This window comes from Gossypium hirsutum, chromosome D05, assembly GCF_007990345.1.
Source record: "Gossypium hirsutum isolate 1008001.06 chromosome D05, Gossypium_hirsutum_v2.1, whole genome shotgun sequence".
Taxonomy (NCBI): Eukaryota; Viridiplantae; Streptophyta; class Magnoliopsida; order Malvales; family Malvaceae; genus Gossypium; species Gossypium hirsutum.
The window spans coordinates 8,648,539-8,672,892 of NC_053441.1; the positions used below are offsets into that span (position 1 = coordinate 8,648,539).

General features: G+C 34.7%; 2 protein-coding genes and 1 pseudogene across 5 annotated transcripts; 1 reads left to right on the plus strand and 2 right to left on the minus strand.

The window, feature by feature from the left end:
* Positions 1-8,935: 8,935 nt before the first annotated feature.
* On the minus strand, positions 8,936-10,541 carry LOC107906224 (probable aquaporin PIP2-2). The gene is made up of 4 exons (XM_016833162.2): positions 10,054-10,541; positions 9,675-9,970; positions 9,413-9,553; positions 8,936-9,309 (listed from the first exon to the last, which is right to left on the minus strand). The coding sequence occupies exons 1-4, from the start codon at positions 10,370-10,372 to the stop codon at positions 9,196-9,198; spliced, it is 870 nt and encodes a 289-aa protein (XP_016688651.1). The 5' UTR covers positions 10,373-10,541; the 3' UTR covers positions 8,936-9,195.
* A 5,219-nt stretch (positions 10,542-15,760) lies between these two features.
* On the minus strand, positions 15,761-16,475 carry LOC107906225 (60S ribosomal protein L12-3-like; annotated as a pseudogene).
* A 2,551-nt stretch (positions 16,476-19,026) lies between these two features.
* On the plus strand, positions 19,027-24,354 carry LOC107906227 (vacuolar fusion protein MON1 homolog). Of its 4 annotated transcripts, none has more exons than XM_041093539.1 (15): positions 19,027-19,179; positions 19,274-19,730; positions 19,977-20,056; positions 20,162-20,233; positions 20,366-20,405; positions 20,894-20,995; positions 21,175-21,296; positions 21,744-21,876; positions 21,987-22,078; positions 22,591-22,672; positions 22,795-22,859; positions 22,945-23,385; positions 23,482-23,573; positions 23,789-23,853; positions 23,974-24,354. In XM_041093539.1, the coding sequence occupies exons 2-15, from the start codon at positions 19,290-19,292 to the stop codon at positions 24,067-24,069; spliced, it is 1,923 nt and encodes a 640-aa protein (XP_040949473.1). In that variant the 5' UTR covers positions 19,027-19,179; positions 19,274-19,289; the 3' UTR covers positions 24,070-24,354. The 4 variants fall into 4 exon arrangements, with proteins under 4 accessions (XP_040949473.1, XP_040949476.1, XP_040949474.1 ...); XM_041093542.1 differs by having other exon boundaries at positions 19,028-19,179; positions 23,086-23,385; XM_041093540.1 differs by having other exon boundaries at positions 19,063-19,179; positions 19,256-19,730.

A 24,354-nucleotide genomic window follows, 5' to 3' on the forward strand; every position in this document is an offset into this window, starting at 1 on the left:
AAAGTGGTTGGTGGTGGTGGTGTTGCTTGACATTTAATATTTGGTAATATAAATGATGGTTCAAAAGGTGCATGCCATTCATATAAAAAAAAAAGAAAAAAGACTTTTTTAAGTTACTACTTTTTTTTTCATCTTCAGCTTTTTCTTTATGTTCACCCTTTAAGAAAGTGTGTGCTCATTGAGTCATTGTTATTGTCCGAGTAGAGATCAATTCTTCATAAAGTGTCCAAAATTTTAAATTTTATCTTATTATCGTACCACACAGCTAATGAAAAAAAGTTTGTACAACTACTACATAATCCTTTTTTTGTCCCCTTTTGATACAAAAAAAAATCAAAATAAAAGATGAAATTATAAACACTTAAGCTCGGCTTGAACGTATTGAATAAATTAATTGAAATAAATTTTGGGTTCCTTTGCCTCTTTTCAATGTCTTAATCTTCGTTGACTTACTATTGTGCTTGTCTTTCCATATACTTGCTCCCAAAGCCAAGTTTCTACCTTTAAGGCTGCCTTCTCAAACACTTCTTTTAGAGTAAAATTTGAGAACAAAAGCCATTATAATAACTTAATTACATAATCCATTATGCACCCACATGCATTTCAAATGAGGAGAAAATCATAGGCTTATCTCAAAGTTTACATGAAATTATTAAATCATTTTTAATAAGAAAAAAACACACAAACTGGCTCAGTAACAATGTTCTGATGATATTCTTATCATACATGAAAGAAAAAGTAAAGGGAAGCATGGGATTTGCGTAGCTTGAACGATTAGCAAAGGGCCTAAAAAACACACATATATATTTTTTATGTATGTAATTATAGTGGCTTGCCTGTGTCACCAGCCTTCACCATTATTGCAAGAGGGGATAAGCATGCCTTATTTAAATATATATATATCATAAATGTAAAAATTGGATATAGTAATAATTTGTATAATACATTTTGAGAAATTGTTTTTAAACCTAAATCCAATGCGGTCTTAACTCCCCTGTACATAGTAGTATTTTAAATCATGCGAGTTTTGATGCTTTATTTATATCTCTTATATACTGGTGTTTTCATTTGCAGTGGTCCCTTCCAACATTTCCACAAGATTCTTGTTTTGGAACGAGTGGGGTTTTAGGGAGCAATGCACCTCTCTTCTACTCTACTCACATGATTTACTCACATGTATTTAAGATTTCCCTCTGCAAATGGATCATAAAGCCTAATAAGCAAAAGCCCTTCTATCTGTGGAGGCCCATGTAAATATGTTTATGGTTATGGGTAAATTACAGCCCTGTATTAAACTGTAAATCTTTTTTATTTTATCTCTAATGTTATAAAAATTGTTTATTTATTTAATCCTTAAGTATCTTACAAAATGCTGTTGTAATTTTTTTTAATCTCACTTGATTTTTTTTACCCGAACACGCCAGGTGGCTTAAATATTTCCACCGATTCTTTTCCCACCTAAATCCAAAATTAGTGACATTTCCACCAAGTTAAAATTGATTGAGTTTTAATTTAATTAGTGTGAATATTGTTGCTAATGTAAGAGGATATGGGTTTGAGTGTACTGAAGTACATTATCTTTTTATGGGTTAATGAGGGGCTATAAGTAGTTTTAAATATTGTGTCAAAAACAACAAATATTATCAAAACTAATAATAAAATTATTTTAAAAAATAATTGGGTTTGGTATAGTGTGTTTTGGGTTTAGGATAGAATTATTTAAGAAAATTAAATCGATTTTTTAAAATATATTAAAATTAATTTTTAACATAAAAAAACATGTATTTTAAGTATTATAAAATAATAGAAACTCTTATATTATTTGAATTTATGTAAAATTCAAAAGTTTGACTTTATGTGAATCGAAACTTAATATTGTATAAATAATATTTCTAAAATCTTTAAAATAATATGATTTTCACATATAATAAAATTATTATTTGATACGGAATTGAAACCGGCAACTGAAATAGGTGAATAGAAACATCATTATGTTGAACCTTTGCCCTTTCTATTACACAAATCCTAATAATGTATTTAGTAATAGAATGAATAGACATAATTTAATTTGTTATCAAAATAAATATAATTAAATATTTTAAAATTTTATCACTTTATTTTAAACTTAATTTGACTCGTGAATTTAAGTTAATATCTTACGATTTAATCGGATTCAATTTATAAATAATTTTAATAAGAGAATTGATTTCTAAGCATAATCCAGACATTTCTTGACGTGATATTTAAATAATTAAATTATGATAAAAATAGGGAAAAAGTTTTAATAAGACAAAAATAGCGTTTGTTGATTAAGTTTAAGGTCTTGGTGGGGACCTTTTATTAGTGTAGAATGCTCTAGAAGAGACAATAATCAATGTAAAGTTAATTATGCTTTGAGCTAATTAAATTATAATCTAATTAAAAGATTTTTTTTGATGAATTACTCGAATAAAACAGAGAAGTTAGTGAAGTTGTGCAGTTCACCTTGTTTAATTCAAAATGGAAAACTATGGCCAGAAAAATTTAAGATGAGACTGAAAAAGTAATATGTAGAGATGAGTGTGGGAGGGGAGAGAGAGACTTGCTTCCAACTTTAAATTTTGGGACTTTATACTTTTAGCCTCGATCCTAAACTGTTACATGTCAAGTCTTTATAGTAAGATAAGAGATAATTGGTCAAATGATTTGTCACTATAAACTTAAGTAAAGTAATAATTTAATTTATTTTCCGTTATCTCGAATGAGACATAATAATTAAAATTTGATGTGGTGGTTAATAAATGTAGTCCTCTAAAATATTAAATAAAAAAGCATTCCTAAGTATAAATCATATATAAGTTTACTACTTAGTCCATAACTAAAGTACAACACTTTCTAACAAAAAGTTTGGACCACCAAAATTATGCTACTTACTTTGCCTTAGAAAATGTTCAAAGGACCACAAAATAAGCACTAGATAAGCTTAATTAAGAATAATACTCTTATAGGTAGAGGATGACAAACATCTTATTTGTTATATTTAAAAAAAGAAGAAACAAATAAAGAACCTAACACATTTCACTTTTGTTCATTTCTTATGTAATACTTTAATACATAAATAATCTCAATCTCTCACCGCCACAAATTCCAACTCATCTAATCTCTTTTGTGACATCATTATCTAATGAGCTAATTAATTCTTTTGGGGGCAAAATATTACTATTTGAGCTCTTTGATGAGTACTCAATGTGTAATTTAATAATTTAAAATTTCGAGGATAAGAATGTTGAAAAGTCAACAAAGGTAGGAAGCAACTTGTTAAAAAGGTTGAGCAAGTTGCACCGAATGTTGAAAAGTTGAATGGGATAATTGCAATTTTGGTCCCTAATTTTTTAGGCCATTTGCAAGTTAGTCCCTGAACCTCAACTATAAATAGGCCTTTTCATTTTTCATTTCAACCATCCCAACCAATCTTTCTCTCTTAGTTTTCTCTCTTCTCCCATTTGAGAATTCTTAAGGAATTCTATTTGTTTGTAATATTTTGGAGATAGTAAAGTTATCATCTGGTGTTAGTGCCCGAGGACGTAGGTATAATTTACCGAACCTCGTTAAAACTCTTGTGTTCTTTTTGTCCTATTTTTCTTTCAATATTTGAGGGTATAATAGTAGTATTTAATTGTGCAATTAAATTACTATAGAAGGGATATTCTGTCTAAGGAAAGACTTGGTATTTAAGAGATCCATGTGATCCACCTCTCTTCCCTGGGAATTGAACTTTGTGTGATTTTTTAGTACAATAATTTACACGCTTCCGACCCTATTGGAACAACAAGTGGTATCAAGAGCCGAAGGTTAATCGTAGTATGCTCTGTGGTTGCAGTTTAAACTGATCTTCCACATCAGAAAAGATTTCCTTAGGTATATTGAAAGATTATGGAGAAAATGGTCGGTGTAGGAGCTTCAACATCGTCCATGTGGACAAGACCGACAATTGCAAATGCAAGATTGGCCGTGGAGATCTTTGATGGTACGGGCCATTTTGGTATGTGGCAAAGTGAGGTTCTAGATGCCCTTTTTCAGCAGGGTCTAGACATTGCCATTGATGAAGAGAAACCAGATGATGTACAGGAGAAAGATTGGAAGGCGATCAATCGGTTGGCATGTGGCACAATTCGATCATGCCTTTCTCGAGAGCAGAGGTATGCTTTTTCAAAAGAGACTTCTGCAAATAAGTTGTGGGTGGCACTTGAAGAAAAATTTTTGAAGAAAAACAGTCAAAATAAGCTCCACTTGAAGAAAAGACTGTTTCGCTTCACATACGTCCCAAGTACCACAATGAATGATCACATCACCAAATTTAATCAGTTAGTCACTGATTTGCTGAATATGGATGAGACATTCAAAGATGAAGATTTGGCTTTGATGCTGTTGGGGTCACTTCCTGAGGAGTTTGAGTTCCTAGAAACTACTCTACTTCATGGCAGGAGTGATATATCTCTGAGCGAAGTCTGTGCGGCCTTATACAGTTATGAACAGAGAAAGAAGGACAAACAGAAAAACTCAATCAGAGATACAGAAGCTTTAGTAGTCCGAGGTCGTTCATACACTCGGAAGAAAACTCAAAAGGGGAGATCAAAGTCAAAGTCCAGACTCGGGAAAGATGAATGTGCTTTTTGTCATGAGAAAGGCCACTGGAAGAAAAATTGTCCAAAGCTGAAGAATAAGGGAAAAGCTGCTGTAGATGCTTGTGTTGCTAAGCATGATACTAGTGACTCTGAACTATCACTGGTTGCATCATCATCGTCGTTCCATTCAGATGAGTGGATATTGGATTCGGGTTGTACCTATCATATGTCCCCTAACCGGGAGTGGTTCTCTGATTTAGTAGAACTAAATGGAGGAGTTGTTTATATGGGCAATGACAATGCCTGTAAAACTGTTGGGATAGGTTCAATCCAATTAAAGAATAAAGATGGATCAACCAGAGTTCTGATTGATGTTCGGTACGTGCCCAGTTTGAAGAAAAATCTCATCTCATTGGGAGCCTTGGAATCCAATGGTTCAGTTGTTACTATGAGAGATGGGGTTTTGAAAGTGACATCTGGCGCACTTGTGATATTGAAGGGCATCAGGAAAAATAACTTGTATTACTACCAAGGTAGTACAGTTATTGGAGCAGTCGCTGCAGCTTCCGGTAACAAAGACTTGGACTCAATGCAGTTGTGGCATATGAAGTTGGGACATGCCAGCGAAAAATCCTTGCAAATTCTGGCAAAGCAAGGATTGTTGAAAGGTGCAAAGGCTTGCAAATTTAAATTTTGTGAGCACTGTGTTCTGGGAAAGCAAAAGAGAGTGAAATTCGGCACTGCTATCCATAATACAAAAGGTATTTTGGAATATATTCACTCAGATGTGTGGGGGCCTTCCAAAACACCTTCGTTGGGAGGAAAACACTACTTTGTTACTTTTGTTGATGACTTTTCCAGAAGAGTTTGGGTGTATACCATGAAAACTAAAGATGAAGTGCTTGGAGTTTTTCTTAAATGGAAAACTATGATCGAAAACCAGACTGGCAAGAAAATCAAGCGGCTTAGGATGGACAATGGAGGGGAATATAAAAGTGATCCGTTCTTCGATGTGTGCCAAGAGTATGGTATTGTTCGACACTTCACAGTTAGGGATACACCACAACAGAATGGAGTGGCAGAGCGTATGAATCGAACATTGCTGGAGAAAGTTCGATGTATGTTGTCCAATGCTGGGTTGGGCAAGCAATTTTGGGCTGAGGCTGTGACATACGCTGGCCATCTTGTTAATCGTTTGCCATCATCTGCATTAGAAAGAAAAACTCCTATGGAGGTATGGTCTGGAAAACCGGCTACAGATTATGATTCCTTACATGTGTTTGGAACCACTGCATATTACCATGTGAAGGAGTCAAAGTTAGATCCGAGGGCAAAGAAAGCTCTCTTTATGGGAATCACTTCTGGAGTGAAGGGATTTCGTCTTTGGTGCTTAAGCACAAAGAAAATGATCTGTAGCAGAGATGTTACCTTTGATGAATCTGCCACATTGAAAAATGTAGCAGATAAAGATATTCAGACGAGCAATACTCCACAGCAGGTGGAGTGTACTCCAAAACAGGTGGAGTTTGAGCAGATGGGGATTTGCCCAGTTAATAAGTCTAATTCTCCAGCCACAATGGAGGAATTAGAGGTTGAAGAGGTTCTGACCCAAGAACCACTAAGTACACCAGAACCAGTTGCAGTTGCAAGGCCACGGAGAGAAATTCGTAAACCTGCTCGATTTACTGATATGGTGGCCTACGCCCTTCCCGTTGTTGATGATATTCCTATCACTTATCAAGAAGCAATGCAAAGCTTAGAAAGTGATAAATGGAAAAGCGCCATGGATGAAGAAATGCAGTCTCTCCGGAAGAACAATACTTGGGAGTTGGCGCAATTACCGAAAGGTAAAAGGGCAATCGGATGCAAGTGGGTATTCGCAAAGAAAGATGGATCTCCTAGCAAGAAGGATATTCGCTACAAGGCAAGATTGGTAGCTAAAGGCTACGCTCAGAAGGAGGGAATTGACTACAATGATGTATTTTCCCCTGTTGTGAAGCATTCCTCCATTAGAATTTTGTTGGCCTTGGTAGCACAGTTGAATTTGGAGCTAGCTCAACTTGATGTTAAGACGGCTTTCTTGCATGGTGAGTTAAAAGAGGAGATCTATATGACTCAGCCAGAAGGATACACAGATGCTGGTGGTAGAAATTGGGTTTGTAAGCTGAACAAATCGCTATATGGATTGAAGCAATCCCCGAGGCAGTGGTACAAGCGATTTGATAGCTTTATGAGAAGGCAGAAGTACACAAGAAGCAAATATGACAATTGTGTGTATTTGCAGAAGCTGCATGACGGATCTTTCATTTATCTACTCTTGTATGTTGATGATATGTTAATCGCTTCGAAGAGCCAAAATGAGATAGATAAGCTGAAGGCTCAGTTGAATCAAGAGTTCGAGATGAAAGATCTAGGTGAGGCCAAGAAGATTCTCGGCATGGAGATAAGTAGAGATAGACAGAGAGGCAAGCTTTGTTTGAATCAGAAGCAATATCTGAAAAAGGTATTACAATGTTTTGGTGTAAATGAAAACACAAAATATGTAAGTACCCCACTTACTTCTCATTTGAAACTTAGTGCTCAATTATCTCCGAAAACTGAAGAAGAAAGAGAATATATGGCAAAAGTCCCATATGCTAATGCAGTTGGGAGTTTGATGTATGCGATGGTGTGTACGAGGCCTGACATTTCACAAGCTGTTGGAGTTGTGAGCAGGTATATGCATGATCCTGGAAAAGGACATTGGCAAGCTGTGAAATGGATTCTACGGTATCTTCGAAAAACCGTAGATGTTGGTTTAATTTTTGAACAGGATGAAGCACTTGGTCAGTTTGTAGTTGGATATGTTGATTCCGACTTTGCTGGTGATTTAGATAAACGTCGTTCAACTACGGGGTATCTGTTTACTCTTGCGAAAGCCCCAGTGAGTTGGAAGTCTACCTTACAGTCTACAGTAGCTGTGTCTACTACAGAGGCAGAATATATGGCAGTTACAGAAGCTGTTAAGGAGGCTATTTGGCTTAATGGATTATTGAAAGACTTGGGAGTTGTTCAAAGTCACATTAGTCTATATTGTGACAGTCAGAGTGCTATTCATTTAGCAAAAAATCAAGTCTATCATTCAAGAACCAAGCATATCGACGTAAGATATCACTTTGTGCGGGAAGTCTTTGAAAAAGGAAAAATTCTACTTCAGAAGATTCCGACAGCAGATAATCCCGCAGATATGATGACCAAGGTGGTAACAACAATCAAGTTTAATCATTGTTTGAACTTGATTAACATCCTGAGAATTTGAGCACCTTTAGGTGTATGGCGCTCGAGAGCGCATTTGGAGGCACTACAAAAGATAGCTTTATCGAATTTGGGGAGTTGAAGGAAGTATGTGAAGATGTGATTATCCTAATCAAATCTTCAAGGTGGAGATTGTTGAAAAGTCAACAAAGGTAGGAAGCAACTTGTTAAAAAGGTTGAGCAAGTTGCACCGAATGTTGAAAAGTTGAATGGGATAATTGCAATTTTGGTCCCTAATTTTTTAGGCCATTTGCAAGTTAGTCCCTGAACCTCAACTATAAATAGGCCTTTTCATTTTTCATTTCAACCATCCCAACCAATCTTTCTCTCTTAGTTTTCTCTCTTCTCCCATTTGAGAATTCTTAAGGAATTCTATTTGTTTGTAATATTTTGGAGATAGTAAAGTTATCATCTGGTGTTAGTGCCCGAGGACGTAGGTATAATTTACCGAACCTCGTTAAAACTCTTGTGTTCTTTTTGTCCTATTTTTCTTTCAATATTTGAGGGTATAATAGTAGTATTTAATTGTGCAATTAAATTACTATAGAATTGGAACAATAAAGAATGCTTATACCAAACCCACTTTTAGTCATTTAAAAGAATGCCCATGGATAAATGCAACCTAACTACCAAAGTAGGAAGATGATACATATATTGTAGAAAAGAGGACAAGGTTCCTCACTATTTATGTTTTTTAAAAGTTATTATCCCTATAATGATTGTTGAGCTTCTTTTTGAAAAATTAACTCATGAAATTAAAAATTTTAAAAGTGGTTAATAAATTTATTGGCGCATACAAAAACTTCTTATATATGGTAGTTAAAAGGTTTATTCACAATAATTGTTCCAAGTGGTGTAATAAACTAGAAGGCTCTCAAATCAACTGATCTTTCTTTTTTTCCTGTTACATGACATTTTACTTGAAGTGATAATAATAAAGTTTAGGTATATGATTAAGTGATTTTAGTTTGAAACACTTGATTAGCTTGATTTGCAAGTCAATACAATGGATTGATGACAAGAGGACAAAATAGTGGTTGACACTAAAACAAACAATATATTTTACTTGTAGAATTATGCATTAAAAAAATAACATGAAAAGCACCACCGGAAGAAAAAAGAAGAGAGGATAAGGATGAACAAAGATGACAAAAACGTACGAAATAAAATACATTGAAAGCAAGAAAATAAGACACCCTTGTTCATAAATATTTATTTACATTTCAATGGTCCACACTGAACTCAAGGTTCTCCATTTCTTTTTTGGTTGAAGTTCGTAAGAAAATGAAAGCTGGACTTAAGCATTGCTCCTGAAAGATCCAAGAGCCTTGATGGCTGCGGCTCTGAGAATGTATTGGTGGTAGAATGCAGCTGCGGCAGCTCCAATGAAGGGTCCGACCCAGAAGATCCACTGTATAACAACACCACATGAAATATATATACATTATGAGCAACAATTTATAACATCAAATGGAAAATTGTATATTTATATAGGATGGGAAATTATTATTTACTTGGTCATCCCAGGCCTTCTCTTTGTTGTAAATGACAGCAGCTCCAAAACTCCTAGCAGGGTTGATACCAGTGCCAGTGACTGGAATTGTGGCAAGGTGAACCATGAACACAGCGAATCCAATGGGGAGTGGTGCCAACACCTTTCAAAATTTTTTAATGCAAATTAGCAAAATCCCATCACTCATTTGTTAGAAAATAAGAAATCTTGAAAAAGTAATAGTAATAATACATATAGATAGATATAGATATAAATACACATACAGGAACATGGGAATCTCTTGCATTCCTCTTAGGATCAGTGGCGGCGAAGACAGTGTAGACAAGAACAAAGGTACCAATGATCTCGGCACCCAGTCCAGTGCCCTTGTTGAACCCTGGTTGGAGCTCGTTCGCACCACCCCCGTAGTTGTTGTAGTAGGTCTTCTGGAAAGCCTTGACCAATCCACACCCACATATGGCACCCAAGCACTGAGCCACCATGTACATCAGGGCTCGGATGAGTGACACCTTGCGTCCCACGAACAAACCGAATGTCACAGCCGGGTTGATATGCCCTCCTGCATGTGTCATGGTTTAGATTGCCGTACTTTTTTGTTTGGTTACTGAGAAAAAAAAAAGAAGAAGAAGAAGAAGAACTCACCAGAGATACCAGCGATGCAGTAAACAAGAATAAAGATCATGCCACCGAAAGCCCAAGCAATACCAAGAATACCAACGCCACCGCAATCGGGGTCAACAGTGTTCTTAGCAGGGTCGGTTTGGACCTTGTAACCAATCACGGTCAACACAGTGACATACAGGAAGAGAAGTGTAGCAATGAACTCGGCAATCACTGCCCTGTAAAACGACCATTTGGTTAACTCTTCAGCATCAATCAATGGAGCAGGTGGTGGATCATGGTAGTCCTTGGCCGAGAACTCCCCTCCATGTTGCTCTGCAGTCTCGATATCCTTAGTCATTGTTTTTCTAGCTTTGCTGAAAAATGAAACAGATCAATTGGAGATTTGGGTTTGTGATTAAGCTGTGGATGAAGAAAGCGGAGGGGGAGAAGAAGGGTTTATAAGGGAGAAAGAGAGAGAGGGAATGATCATAATGATTGAAGGGCTTGATTACATTAATCACATTATGATAACATTTAATTTTCGCCGTCCAATCCACCTTTGATTTCGCGTTTCTTCGTTTGCATGGACCCACCAATACAACCGCAATTTCTCGAATTTCCTTTTCTTCAATATATTTCACCACTGCTGCTACTATGCCACATGTTCCAAATACAGACACATATTTTTCCAGTATTTAATTTTTTTATTATATCATATATAAAACATGTATCATGAAGTTAAAATCTCTTATGATCAAATTACCACTTCCTTTAATGCAATAAATGCCAACATTCATAAAACATTTTGCTAAGAGACTTAATTCAATATTTAGATCAAAACCATTATCTTATGTTATCCTGAGATAATTATTAATTGAGAAATATATACTAATTTAGCAAAACTGTTATCGTAATGGAGAGGTGGTGACGGCTTTGCCAGATAAACTTGTGGTCTGGACATACCTAAAAGCCAATTAAATATTGCTAAATAAATGGTGGATTTGGATGTTATTTCTGGTTTTCCTTCAATCATGAGGATCAATGTGCAGTGGTCATAAGCCATAACCATATAAAATTTTATGCCCAGCTAGATAAAGGAATATTGCATGTCTTAATTATTATTTTTTATTTTCCTTTTGTTTTGTTTTCATCTTGCAATGTTCAATTTGCTGGTTCTCTTGACTGCTTAATGAATTACGAAGTATTTTTCTTTCAACTTTAATTAAAAATATAAAATATGGATATAAACTTTATTAATATTTTTTTACTAACAATCATGAGTTTTAATTCTTTATAACAGTCCTACTTATGTGACGATCATATTTAGATGTTATAAATAAAAATTATTTATTTTTTATATCTAAATTTTTACCTTATAAAAAATAAAATAATATTTAAATTATTATATTCCAATATATTCATGTTTATTAATAAAAATTTTAAAAGAATGATCATGAAGAAACGGGAAGATTCGAAGGTGGAATGTGTGGAAGGATACATGCAAGTACGTACAAAAAGTGTCTAGATTCATCTTTCTATATCTCATGTTTGAAGTAGATAAACATATATTATTAATATATATTTTATGGAAATAACATCTTATCTAAATTTTATTACTTTTATTTTATTTATCACATATTATTTTTATTTGATAAAATATAATTAATAAGACAGACATATTTATTTTAAAAATTGAAACAATGATTCTATAATTATAATTAATGAAATGTAGAAGTTGGATATTATCAATTAGATTGATTGTATATGTATTATTAGAAAGAATATTAAAAGATCATCAAAAGGGTCATTTAACAGTACAAAGTAAGCAATTTCTGTTGATAATAAAATTACTAAATGCTAAAAATGTTTGTATAAAATTTTACAAATCATTTAACAAGACAAATGAATCTTTCAAGTTACAATATATTATTTGTATTTTTTTTATAAAGTGCTGACATAATTAATATTAATGTATATATAAATAATGGACCGACCAAGGCATGCCAATTTCATTTTCTCAAACGTTAACCTCATAATTTCATCATCTACCATATTTTATAATTATAACTCAATTATTCCCTTTCTAAAAAAATTTAATAATTAATTATCACTTATCAGCTACTTATTTTTCCCGTTGCTTTGGTTTTTCTCGTGGCTTAATCTTTGAGGTTGCTTTCTAAAATTTGAATTGTGGCTAGAAAGATACCACGTGTCAACATTTCAAGTCAGTCATGGAATTAGATCCTCTCTCTTCTATTGAAGGTTAATTAACAATGACCCGTAGGGACGGGTGGACGGTGCCGGTTTTTTTCCTTTCTTCTTTTTATATCCCTGCCAGCTAACCCTTTCATAATTGTTTTTTGAAGGTAAACGATCATTACAATCAATCCATTAAAAGGTGATCAACTACAAAGCAGTACTACCAGCATGATAGTACATGGACTCTAAACTTTATGTTCAAATGCCTAAAGTTTGCTCGTAAGAGCCTTAAGTTCCGTTCCAGAAGATTAATTACTTGTAAAATTCATATTAAACTTGAGAAAATGGCTTATTTAGACTTATACTATATGGAATTTTTTTTCTTAAACATTTGAATTTGATATTTAAATACCGTTAACTTTAAAAAATAAAATAAAATTCCGATTATTTAAATCAGACCCGTGTCTCGTGGTTTATTTATAAATAACATGCACATCTACATTATACATGTCATAACCTCAGTTTAAAAATACTGATCTACAACTAGCTGGTATGGGTTTAAGCCAATTACCAGTTTACCACTCGACTCTGGTCATTCTACATAAATATTAAAAATGATTAATTAATTTTCATATATCATACAAATAGGAATTTGTTACATATACTACGATGAATATACTATAATACATGATAATCAACATTTGAGTGCTTGATTTTACGTCTCTTATAAGCTCCATTTCCAGAACCAGGACGCCAACTCCAACCTAGCCATAACCAAAAATGCTAATCACTCTTCATTAATTCATCATCTTCATCCTCATCATCCTCGTATTCTTCCTCTGCTTGCTCTTCCCTTATTGTTTCTAATTTCGGGGTATTGGAAGGCCTCAACGGGAAATCGATGAGGGATGGAGGGGGAGCCTCAATCCAAGGCTCCATCATGTACCTCTGCTCTCTAGCCATCCTTGATCAATCAAAAATTTCAAAACAACTAAACGGAACTGGAATACTGAAATTCAAGATTCTATCTTTTCTCTTCTTCCAATGGCATCAACTGGGAAAGGGGAGCTAGCTAGCTAAAGGTTTAGACAACACGACTCAGAATGGCAATTGCAGATTTTGTTTTGAGTTTTGCACAGAAAGATTTGTTGAAAACGTTTGGGTATATATACTGAAAGCATGTAGGGGATAGTCATGGAAGATAATTAATTGTCGGTAAGGAGCTCACCCACGTGGACGCTAATGAAGTGAGGAGACAACTTACGTTTTGAGAAAGGAGATATTTTTTCTCAATCGTATCATAAATTTGTTAGTCAGGCTCCATTATTGGAACCTAAGTTGTTCAACGAGATCCTTAAAATCTAAAGATCAATCTAAGCTAAGCAACAAAAGTTGTCCAATGTTGGTGCCGGGGTATAATACATGGCACCTCCAACAGAATCCGCGTCAGGGAAATATCAACCATGAAAATGACAGTTCAATAGGGTGAAACGGTGCACCAAAACAAGCCACGCTGTGGGGGAAACCAAAGCCCGGCGCCAAGTGGCAGTAGAAATAATCTAAACAAGTAATAACAGCATGCCTTTCCCTTTCCTTCAAAAAGTGGACTTCATTAAAGCAATGACAAAAAAGATCTACACATTTAGATGCCTACCTACAGAAAGGGGAAAGGGGATAGGGAAAGACTTTTAGGAATAGGATATACTGAGAAACATTCAGCTAATAATCCAACAAAGTGCAAATCGCAAAAGCCTTAACCAGTTAAAGAATGAATGGTCATAAACAATTGATAGCAGTTATTCCCAAAGACAACAGATTAGTTGGCTAAAGGAGATCTTCGGGTCCAAGTTAATGATGCTAAGCCATCTGAATGGCCCAGAATACAAAAACATACATCCAAGGAAAGGTGGTACAAAGGGAGTTGTTCTATGGGCAAATTCAACATAAGATCCTACGAGGTTCAATACCTTAACCAGTTTCATCATGTCAATGGACATCAACTTACAAAAAGCATCATTCTCCTGTTTTAAAGAAGAATCATACAATCATGAGAGTCTGCTAAGTCAGAATCAAGTAACAGGAACAGTTCATATCACCTTACCTATAATAAGCACTATACGATTAAACTATAAAATCAAGCTAAAATGAACCACCTTAAACTCTGAAGAAAAGACAACACCCCTTTCCTTTAAAAGTGAACTTCATTGTTTTGTCATTATAACGATGACAAAGAAAGATCCACACATTTAGAAGCTACCTATGGAAAGGGTAAAGGGGAACACTGACAGATATATTCAGCTAAAAACTCATCCAAGTGCAAAAAGCCTTGTGTGTGTCCTGACATCAAGTGCTTAGATATCCAACAGAGATCCAGGTCCAAGGAAAAGATAACACGCATTCTGAATGACTCAGAACACAAACACACAAGGAAAGGCAGGCAGAAAGGGAGTTTGTTCTATGGGGAAAGTTAACCAAAGATCCTATCCTATCCCAAGGCTTTCACCTGTTTTCAAGTCATTGAATATCTATTTACAAATACCACAATTCTCCTATTAAAGCAGCAACATACATATCCATTTATGGTCATACAAGCATGAGTCTGATTAAGCACGAATTGAGTAACAGTATCGTTCTTCCAATAACAAGCACTATACAATTAAACTACAATCTCAAGCCATAATGAAATACCTTAAACTCTGAAGTTAATAATTCTTTGGAAAAAACTTATAACTCGTTACATGAAAGCTAGAGGCAGAAAACACCTTATGCACAATGCTGCAATTGTAATTCAATTCAAGAGTAACAGAATAAATAGAAAGCTAAGAAGGAAGCAACTAGAAACAGATGGGCCTAATTCTCAATTAAGCAACAACACAAGAGAGAGACTTTCCTTGGACATGCATGTAACCAGATGCTAGTACACTGAATGCATCCATCACACCTTCTACATGCAACATGAATCAAGAAAAATCATATGAAAATTAAAGAAAAATGCATAAAACGTTTAACAATGAAGCAAGATTTTGGCAAAGCGCTACAATTGCAATAGCTACCCATAATATCAGAAAAGAATGGGCTAATCTTAAACTTTAATTCAAAAACTATGCTGCAAAGCTACAGCAGAAAAAGCATGCATTACGCACCATCATCACAAGATGCTTGTTCTATGTCTACAATCAAATCTAGCCAACCGATCCAACAAATTAAGCATTCATCAGTCACCACAAAACTGACCTCTAAGCATACCACGCAAAACACAATTCTTAGCCACAACAGCCAAAACCAACCATTCAAAGACATCTCAATCTCAAAATATGAGCTTAGGAATATGACACATTATTTGACCAGCAGACCGATCTGATTGACTTCCTTCAACATTTAACAACTAAAATTCAAGAAATATGGAACATTTTCCATTCATTTACTTGCATTTTCGATTCACTTCTCCAAAAGACGGGTTTTCCATTCATTTCTTACTTACCAAGCACAAGACTAGCATTTTAAATAGTCAATATAAGAAGCAAAAATAAAATGAAACAAAACAATATAAAGAATCCATAATAGTTAAAATCATCTAAATTAAACTTCAAAACAGCCTCTGAATTAAATATAAGCAAATTGTTCAAAATCTTTATATTGAACATTTTTCTAAAAGAGGCAAGCATGAGGATAGACGTAAAAAACGAGAAGAACAAGCTTTCTCACTCCAAAGGAACATCAACATCTCCATCATCGATCTCCCTGCTCTCCATCACGTACCCACGGAGACGCACGTGCCAAATTCCTTCACTGTCCCTCAATCCTAGCCATCGACCTCGCCTCATTACCTTGGCAATTTCGATGACGTCGTCGAGGTTAATGTTCCCGTTGTGCTTGATGTTCTTGGTCTTTTTCCTATCCCTCTCTGGCTCCTTTAACGCCTTGATTACAAGAGCCGCCGCCGACGGGACCACAGTGACTTTCGCCTGACGGTTCTGGACGGTGAGTTTGACCGTTACGCGGAGACCCTTCCATTCTTTGGCAGTTTCTTTGGCGATGTCTTCACCGATCTTTTTGGGAGAGAGGCCCAACGGACCAATCTTTGGAGCGAGGGAACTGGCTGCTCCGACCTCACCACCGGTGACGCGGACGAAGACGTCGACGACTTGGGTTGGGTCGAACTTCGGCGGCATTGTTGGGCTTCTTCTTTGATGGAGGAGAAATCGTGTGCTAGGGTTTCCAGAGATGAAAGACTGAAAGTTGAGATAATATATCTAGGGTTTTTCCGTTTTAATGTCCGATTTAACCTTCAATTAAGTTAGGAAACATGAGAAGTGTAGATGGATGCTTTCGTAATTTCAGCAAATATAATACCAACGCATGTTTTGATTACCAAAAAAAGGGGGTAAGGATGGGGAGGGAGGTTTTGTGAAATTTGTTAAGCATGGTTGGATTTATCGGTAAAAAGTCTAATTTTTTAAAGGTGAAATTGGATGAGCGGTAAGGCGCGATATGATAAGTTTAGTTTATTTTATGTCTTACATTAAAATATTGTTATAGTATTTAATTTCACTGTTATTATTTTTTTATATTAACTGCAAGTAAATGCATTGTTCATTTAAAACTACCCTCAATATGATTTTAAATATAAATCTCTTCAATGGAGAAACAAATTATGTTTAGAGTTAGATTTCACCCAATTTGGAATTTAATTGAAGTTTAATGTCATTATTGTATACTAAAAGGCTTTAAAAAATCTAATAATATAGTGATGGGTGACAAATTTTTTTAAGGGAACAAGTAACATTTAAGGTGGAGTTTTATTATAGTGAAATTCTATAAGAAATTTTTTAGATCGATGATTGTAGTTAAGAAGTATAAATGGGTAGATTATAGTTGTTTGATCGAGTCATATTAGAGATTAAAAAATTGTGTTAGTGACTAGAAACTTGTTAAATCAATTAGCGAATGTGTTGTTTTTATTTAAAAATCAATTTATTTCATTTAATGTTGAAACCAATTGAATTGGTTGAAAAGTAAACTCGCATTTCCCAATCAAAATATTATGTAACATGATTATTGATGAATATGTGTTTCTTTATATCTTTTTTATTTCAGTTGTTGATTTTAAAAGGATCCTATGTGATTCTACTATAATAGATCTATTTATGAATGCCATATAGGGAATGGATTCAAGTAGCATGAAGAAATTAGTACAAAACTATAACAATAGTTTGGCAGTGGGAATCAATGTAGAACTTCATATGAAAGAGAGGTTTACAAGCAATAAAAGCCAAGTTTGGTACAAGTGAGCCAAAGGCAAAGCTTTGAACAAGAGATAGCTTTTAATAAGCTTGGTGCAAGTAACTAGGAGCCAATATTTCGACCAATATATTGTTGCTCTCGTAATGGTAGAATGTTCCTGCAAATCTGAAATAACTAATGTGCAAAACTTCAAATGAATTAATCTTCATGCTCGAGCAAACGGTATAGTTTAAAAAAAGGCCAAGTTAAAAGTCGACATCACTAAGAAAGCTTATTTCGCAGAAGGCAATGGCCTATCTCGATGCCAAATATTATTACTTTAAAGACAAAAAGAATGGAATGACACGGGCAACAAGTTAGGGTGGCGACTGACTACTCAACGATCAAAGGGTTAATTACCATAAAGCTACCAAAGAAACTCTAACATTTTAATCCTAGTCCTATTATTCAAGAGCTATTAAAGATTCGGAGAATGAAAACCTTCAAAACAATGAGGAAGTGGCACGATTGGAAACACTCGTCGATCTAACAATAGATTGCCAACAATTGGATTAAGAATTCACAAATCTCAAAGGCTAGATCCAAGTGAAGTTAATCTAGAAACGAGGAAATAAAGTTGACACAAGTGAGGAGGAGATTGAGGTAAGTCCAAGGGACCCTTCATGGCTTGAAGTAACACCAGGAGAAGGTTTTAAGAACAATAATATAATGACTAAAATGGGAGAAAATATACAACACCATGAGAAAGGAGCACTAAAAGATGAGAGAAAATTAATATAAAAATGTAAATCACTTTTTGTCCAAGTCATTTTTCATATTAATGATCAGCTAATTAAAAGACTTAAGGCGAGTGTATAAAAAATGTTTTCTGCAATTTTTTTTATATTTGTTTTATGGAAAATGGAAAACAACTTAATTAAGAAAAATAAGCTCATTTTTCTTTTGTAAATTATCTTAATTTTTTAAAAAAGTTTAACTCATTTTTTGAAAAACAATTCATTTTATTTTTATATAAAAAATAACTGAATCAAGCTTAATATCATTATAATAATTTTTTTTTATTTTTTAAAATATTTAAATATCGATATCAAATATTATAATGTTCAATATATTTAACGATATATATTTAATTATTTATATTTAATAGTACAATTAGATATTTTAATAAATTGTTTAATATTATGATTTTAATAAAGTTTGAGAACAATAATTTTAAGTTTTATGTATTATTCTTAATATATTATTGAAAAATATTTATATTAATATTTTAATAATAAATATATATTATAAATTATAAGTATTCAAAAATAAATGTTTTATGGTATAAATTATAATTATTTTAGTTATATCAATATCAGTATTTGTTTAGATTGTTTTTAACTTTATTTACGACTTTTAACTCTAATATATTACTATTTGCTCTTGTATATGTAATATATGTATTTGTTTAAATTCTCATTGTAAACTTAAGAAACAAAATCTAAATTACAATCTTAGAAAAATGTAATACAATGTGTAAAATTACACGAATAACGATTCAAATACTCAGATAATCAGATCTACGATCTACCCAGAACATTTACTTCGCCTGACCAACCAGTCAATCCCCCGCCAAAAGGGAATAAAAAAAAAAAGGAGGGCCAAAGAGAAACTAACCAAAACAAAACAGCAGCAAAACGACTGGTAGGCAGCAGTAGAGTTGAAAGCGCTATCGTACTAGTGGTAGTTTTCTTGACTAAAATAAACTCTTTCTCTCGTAATCTTTTTCCCCAAATCCTAAAGCCCTAGACTCCTTTAGTTTCATTTATTTTGGCAGGGCAAACCAAATCATAATGTCGTACGATTCTAGCTCATCTTCGTCTTTCTCTGATGGCTTCGCTGACCCTAATTCTGATCCCAAACTGGTCGATGAACGATTCGATTTCTTGACATTGAATGAACCGACCGAATTAGAACGTAATCATCGTGGACACGGGAACGATATCGCCGATGGATTGTTGAATCCCGATAGAAACGACAACGGCGCTGAAGATGACGATCGATTGCGGGTGGAGGATCAGGAAACTTTCGGCGACGAAGGGCCTTCGAGTCCAAGCAGTAGCGGATATGCCGGTGGGAGAGGGAGTAGCAGCGCCACTAGCCCGTCGAGGATCGATGAAGCGAGTGAAATTGACGATAATGAGATTCAGGAACTGAGGAATGATGGTTCCCTTGAAGGAATCTCCGATTCCCAGGCTTCCTCCTGGGTTACCAGTAAACGCCACGTCGATGAGGTTAGCCATTTCATTTTGGTTTAGCTTGTTCTTAGTTATCGCAAATCGTCATTCATTGTCGCACGTATAAATTAACTGAATTTCCGTTAGGAATATTTATGAAGTTCTGATTTTCCGATAACGATTTTACCGTTTTAATATTAGGATTATTTGCCTTTCATGGGCATCACTCACTTGAAAAGAAAAAAAAAGTTCTTTTAAATTCTTCCCATATCGTGTCACGTTGGATTTATAATCGAAGTACAGGATGATGCTTCAATATCTTGGAGAAAGAGGAAGAAGCACTTCTTTATTTTGAGTAATTCTGGCAAACCAATATATTCCAGGTTTGTCACTAGTTCCTCAAAATGCCAGCAATCAAAGGTGCATTGTGGAAATTTAATATGAACTACTTGCTTATATGTATCCTATTTTGTATATTTGACTTCCAGATACGGGGATGAGCACAAGCTAGCTGGTTTTTCCGCAACACTACAAGCCATTATTTCCTTCGTGGAGAATGGGTACTTGGCTGCATTTAGCTTACTTGGTTTTTAGTGGAAATTCATGCTTTATCGAATGCAATTATTTGGGTTACTTTCTCATTTTATTTCAGTCTTTGGAAGAATTTAACTATTTCATTCATTGCTTTTCAGGGGAGATCGTGTCAAATTGGTCAAGGCTGGGAAACACCAGGTATTGTTATATTTCCTATTTCTCTATACGAAAGTTATCCCTTTTTATTTTTAGTTTTTAGCTCTACAATCAGTTTTTATTACATTTCTTGCATTTGAACTAGTGATAGAGCTTTTAAGTAGACCTTTGAATTTTCTTTTCGCATACTGAATACTTCAGAAATAAACATTGAGAAGCTGCAATTTAATCTGATTATTTTAGTTCATTAGATGTGGTGGAAATCTTCAAAATTATTATTGTTGTAGTTGGAAAGGCACGTTAATGTTAAGTATTTGTTTTTTTAAATAAAAGTGACTGATGTGATAGTAGAATGTTTGGTGCTAGTTTAAAATAAGCACGTTTACATGAAAAGTTTCCCTCTTACCTCATCAATAAAGCTTAACTTCTTACAAACTGCCACTAATTTCTTATTACATTAACTCTGACAGAGTCCAGCTTATTTTTTGATCAATTGAATAAGATCTGCAATGACATATTTGTTTGTTTAGATGGTCTTTCTTGTGAAGGGACCAATCTATTTAGTTTGCATCAGCTGCACAGAGGAGCCCTTTGAATCATTAAAAGGACAATTGGAGCTTATTTACGGTCAGGTATCTCAGTCTCCCTTGCAAATCTCTACTTCTAGACAGATGAATGCTGTTGCCACTGCCTATTCGAGCCTTGCAAATTTCCCATTATCATTTTTGGCCCCTTTTTATATTGTTTGCTTGTGGAGTAACCCAAAAGTACTTATTACTGTAACGTTTGCTTGCTTATGAAATGGTTGCAGATGATACTTATCTTAACAAAGTCAATAAATAGGTGCTTTGAGAAGAATCCGAAGTTTGATATGACACCTTTGCTTGGAGGAACAGATGTTGTTTTCTCTTCTCTCATCCACTTGTTCAGTTGGTGCGTTTTATTGGGTTTTTTCTTGCATGTCTAATAATGTTGGATTTTCCTCAATTCACCCCACCCCTTTGTTTTCCCTTCCCTCATCCACTCCATCAGTTGGGGCATTTCATTGGGGTTTTCTTGCATGTCTAATGATGTTATATCTCCTCTTCTCACCCTCTCTGCTAACTCCTTTCTTTTGCTTTCTTGCTTAACCCTTGAAAATGAACTACTTGATTTTTTACTTATTTTATGTCAATTGCTAGATTTTTGGTTCTGGATGTTTTAACAATTTGTCACATTTTCCTGGTAGAATATAATGGCTCTGCACTCAGAACAAGGATAATATGTATTTGCTTTTTCACATTTTTGTTACTTCTATTAATTACATTTGAGTCACAATATTCCTCCTTTCATATTTTACCTGAATGGTACCTCCTAAACCTTTTTTTTCCCTTCTTTCAGGAACCCAGCTACATTTCTTCACGCATACACTTGTCTTCCGCTTGCTTTTGCAACAAGGCAAGCTGCAGGTGCTGTATTGCAAGATGTTGCTGATTCTGGGGTTCTATTTGCAATACTAATGTGTAAACACAAGGTAAAATTCTCTCATTCTCTTTTTTTCTTCCTTTCTCCTGAAATGGTTTAACTCAAAAAATACTACTTTTACTGCTCGGCTTATTTTAATAAACTAAACGTCAATTTCAGGTTATCAGTCTTGTTGGTGCACAAAAAGCCTCTCTTCATCCTGACGATATGTTGCTACTTTCAAACTTTGTGTTATCATCAGAGTCATTTAGGTACATAGAAATAACATTAGTAGTTCATTTAATCCTTGTTTTATTTGGTCAAATCTAAAGCATGAAAATGTGGGATATGATTGTTCTGTTTTGGTACCTTCCTTTGCAATGTCCTCCTTAGTAGGGTAGTGGGAAGCAGTAATGGTGACCCTTTTGGCTTGGATGGTCAGTTGGTTTATGTGGATTTCTAGCTAAACATTGTTTGGCAAATGAACAACCTCATTTTGCATCTTAACTGAAGGGTCTCCCTAACATGTTTGCCAGTTCTTTTGTGTTTTGTGGTCATGTTAAAGGTTCTTAACAGCCCAATATTACAATTGATAGGCAGGAATGAATATCTTGATAATTGTGAACTTAAACAATCGAGTCCTGATTCTTTGCATTGTCCTCTCTTCATTTCTTTTATTCTCTTTTTCTTTCTCTTCTGTAAAGACGTAGTTGACTTAGTATTGTATTTATATTGATGATTGCACAGGCCTTTTGTTCTTATGAGATCTACATGGTTTATGCAGGACAGCAGAATCATTTTCACCAATTTGTTTACCAAGATATAATCCTATGGCATTTTTGTATGCTTATGTGCATTTTTTTGATGTGAGTGATGCTTTCAGACATATTAGTTTTATGCAAATTCTAAGCCATGCAATTCTATCATCTTTTTGCTCTATGTTGGTCATGCCTACAGCACCGGATAACAAACTACTTTCTTGTGACAGGTCAATACATACTTGATGTTGCTTACTACTAGTTCAGATGCTTTCTATCACCTTAAAGATTGCAGGTAAGTGTTCCTAATATGATCATGATATAGTGAACTTTAGGTATAACATTCTCAATTTCTACATCAATTGATTGCATATCTTTAGGCTGACCTATGTCCATCTTCAAGATGGAAATATGGCCATATCAAGTCATCCCTATGCCTTACTGGGGAAGTACAGATTAGCTCTGTACGTATCATTTTCTCCTGTTCTAGACCATCAAGAAGTTTGGCTGAAATTTTATAGGATTCGCATAGAAGCGGTTCTCTTGAAGTCCAATGTTCTTAGTGAAGTTCAGAGGTCAATGATAGATGGTGGAATGCGTGTTGAGGATTTGCCAGTTGGTCCATTGCCTCGATCTGGATCATCTCCTCATCTTGGCCAGCAAACACTTACATCAGAATCTCCTGAGAGGCCTAGGGAACCGTTTATTGGCATTGGTGGCCCTGCTGGACTTTGGCATTTCATTTATTGTAGTATATACCTGGATCAATATGTGTCCTCTGAGTTCTCACCACCACTTAACAGTCTCCAGCAGCAGAAAAGGTAAAAGTCTGAATCTTGTGACAACTCAATCGGAACTTCTTTCAAACTGAGTGCATACTCATTATGGTTAGTAGGGTAATTGGTTCTGTCGTGCAGATTATATAGAGCTTACCAGAGAGTGTATGCTTCCATGCATGATAAAGGAATTGGACCCCATAAAACTCAGTTCAGAAGAGATGAAAACTATGGTAATTCTCTCTTCCTTTCTCTAACATTAATTATAACTATTTAGAAAAAGTTAACTTCGTTACATTTTTGTTTTCAATTTGCTGTTTGAATGTCTTTTCTGCAATCGGGATTTTTGCTTTCTTAATGTTCTCTGGCTAGTGGGCGACAGTTGCTCAACTCCACAAGCTTTTGTTTTACAGCCTTCATAGATTAATATATTACATTTTTCTGTCAGTTTTACTCTGCTGGGTCACACAGGATTTTGAATTCTATGCGGCATTTGATCCACTTGCAGACAAGGTTTGTTTTAGAATATATATCTTAGTCATTTATTGCGTCCAAAGTTCAAATCCTGACTTAAATACACTCTAAATACTTTCCTATAAAGAAGTTTTGATGATTCATTTATGTTATGTGCAGGCTCTAGCCATAAAGACTTGCAACCGAGTTTGTCAATGGGTAAAAGATGTGGAAAATGAGATTTTTTTGCAGGGAGCAAGCCCCTTTTCATGGTGATAACAAACAAGTCAATCATTTAATGCAGAATGTATTCTAGTTTTGTTTGTTTGCACGATCATAGTAGTTTTTTGCCCTCCTACGTTCATGATACCCATAGGTAGCTAGCAAATGTATCATTCACCTTTTGAAGACTGTTTTCCCTTTTCATCAACACCATAAAACTTATAAGTGCTAGGAAGATGCTACATTATTCGGTACCTTACTTTGTTCGAAGTGAGGCATATTTTGTATTATTCCGGTATGGATGATAAATAAAGTTGACAAAAGTAGCTTTTTACTTGA

Bases quoted from the DNA above. Each gene is read 5' to 3' on its own strand.
- LOC107906227 (XM_041093539.1), top strand. From the start codon at position 19,290: ATGTCGTACGATTCTAGCTCATCTTCGTCTTTCTCTGATGGCTTCGCT. The intron at 20,996-21,174 runs GTATCTCAGTCT...AAATGGTTGCAG, and splicing joins TGGAGCTTATTTACGGTCAG to ATGATACTTATCTTAACAAA. The intron at 22,860-22,944 runs GTAAGTGTTCCT...GCATATCTTTAG, and splicing joins TATCACCTTAAAGATTGCAG to GCTGACCTATGTCCATCTTC.
- LOC107906224 (XM_016833162.2), bottom strand. From the start codon at position 10,372: ATGACTAAGGATATCGAGACTGCAGAGCAACATGGAGGGGAGTTCTCG. The intron at 9,971-10,053 runs GTGAGTTCTTCT...TGACACATGCAG, and splicing joins CTGCATCGCTGGTATCTCTG to GAGGGCATATCAACCCGGCT. The intron at 9,554-9,674 runs GTATGTGTATTT...AAATTTTGAAAG, and splicing joins CAAGAGATTCCCATGTTCCT to GTGTTGGCACCACTCCCCAT.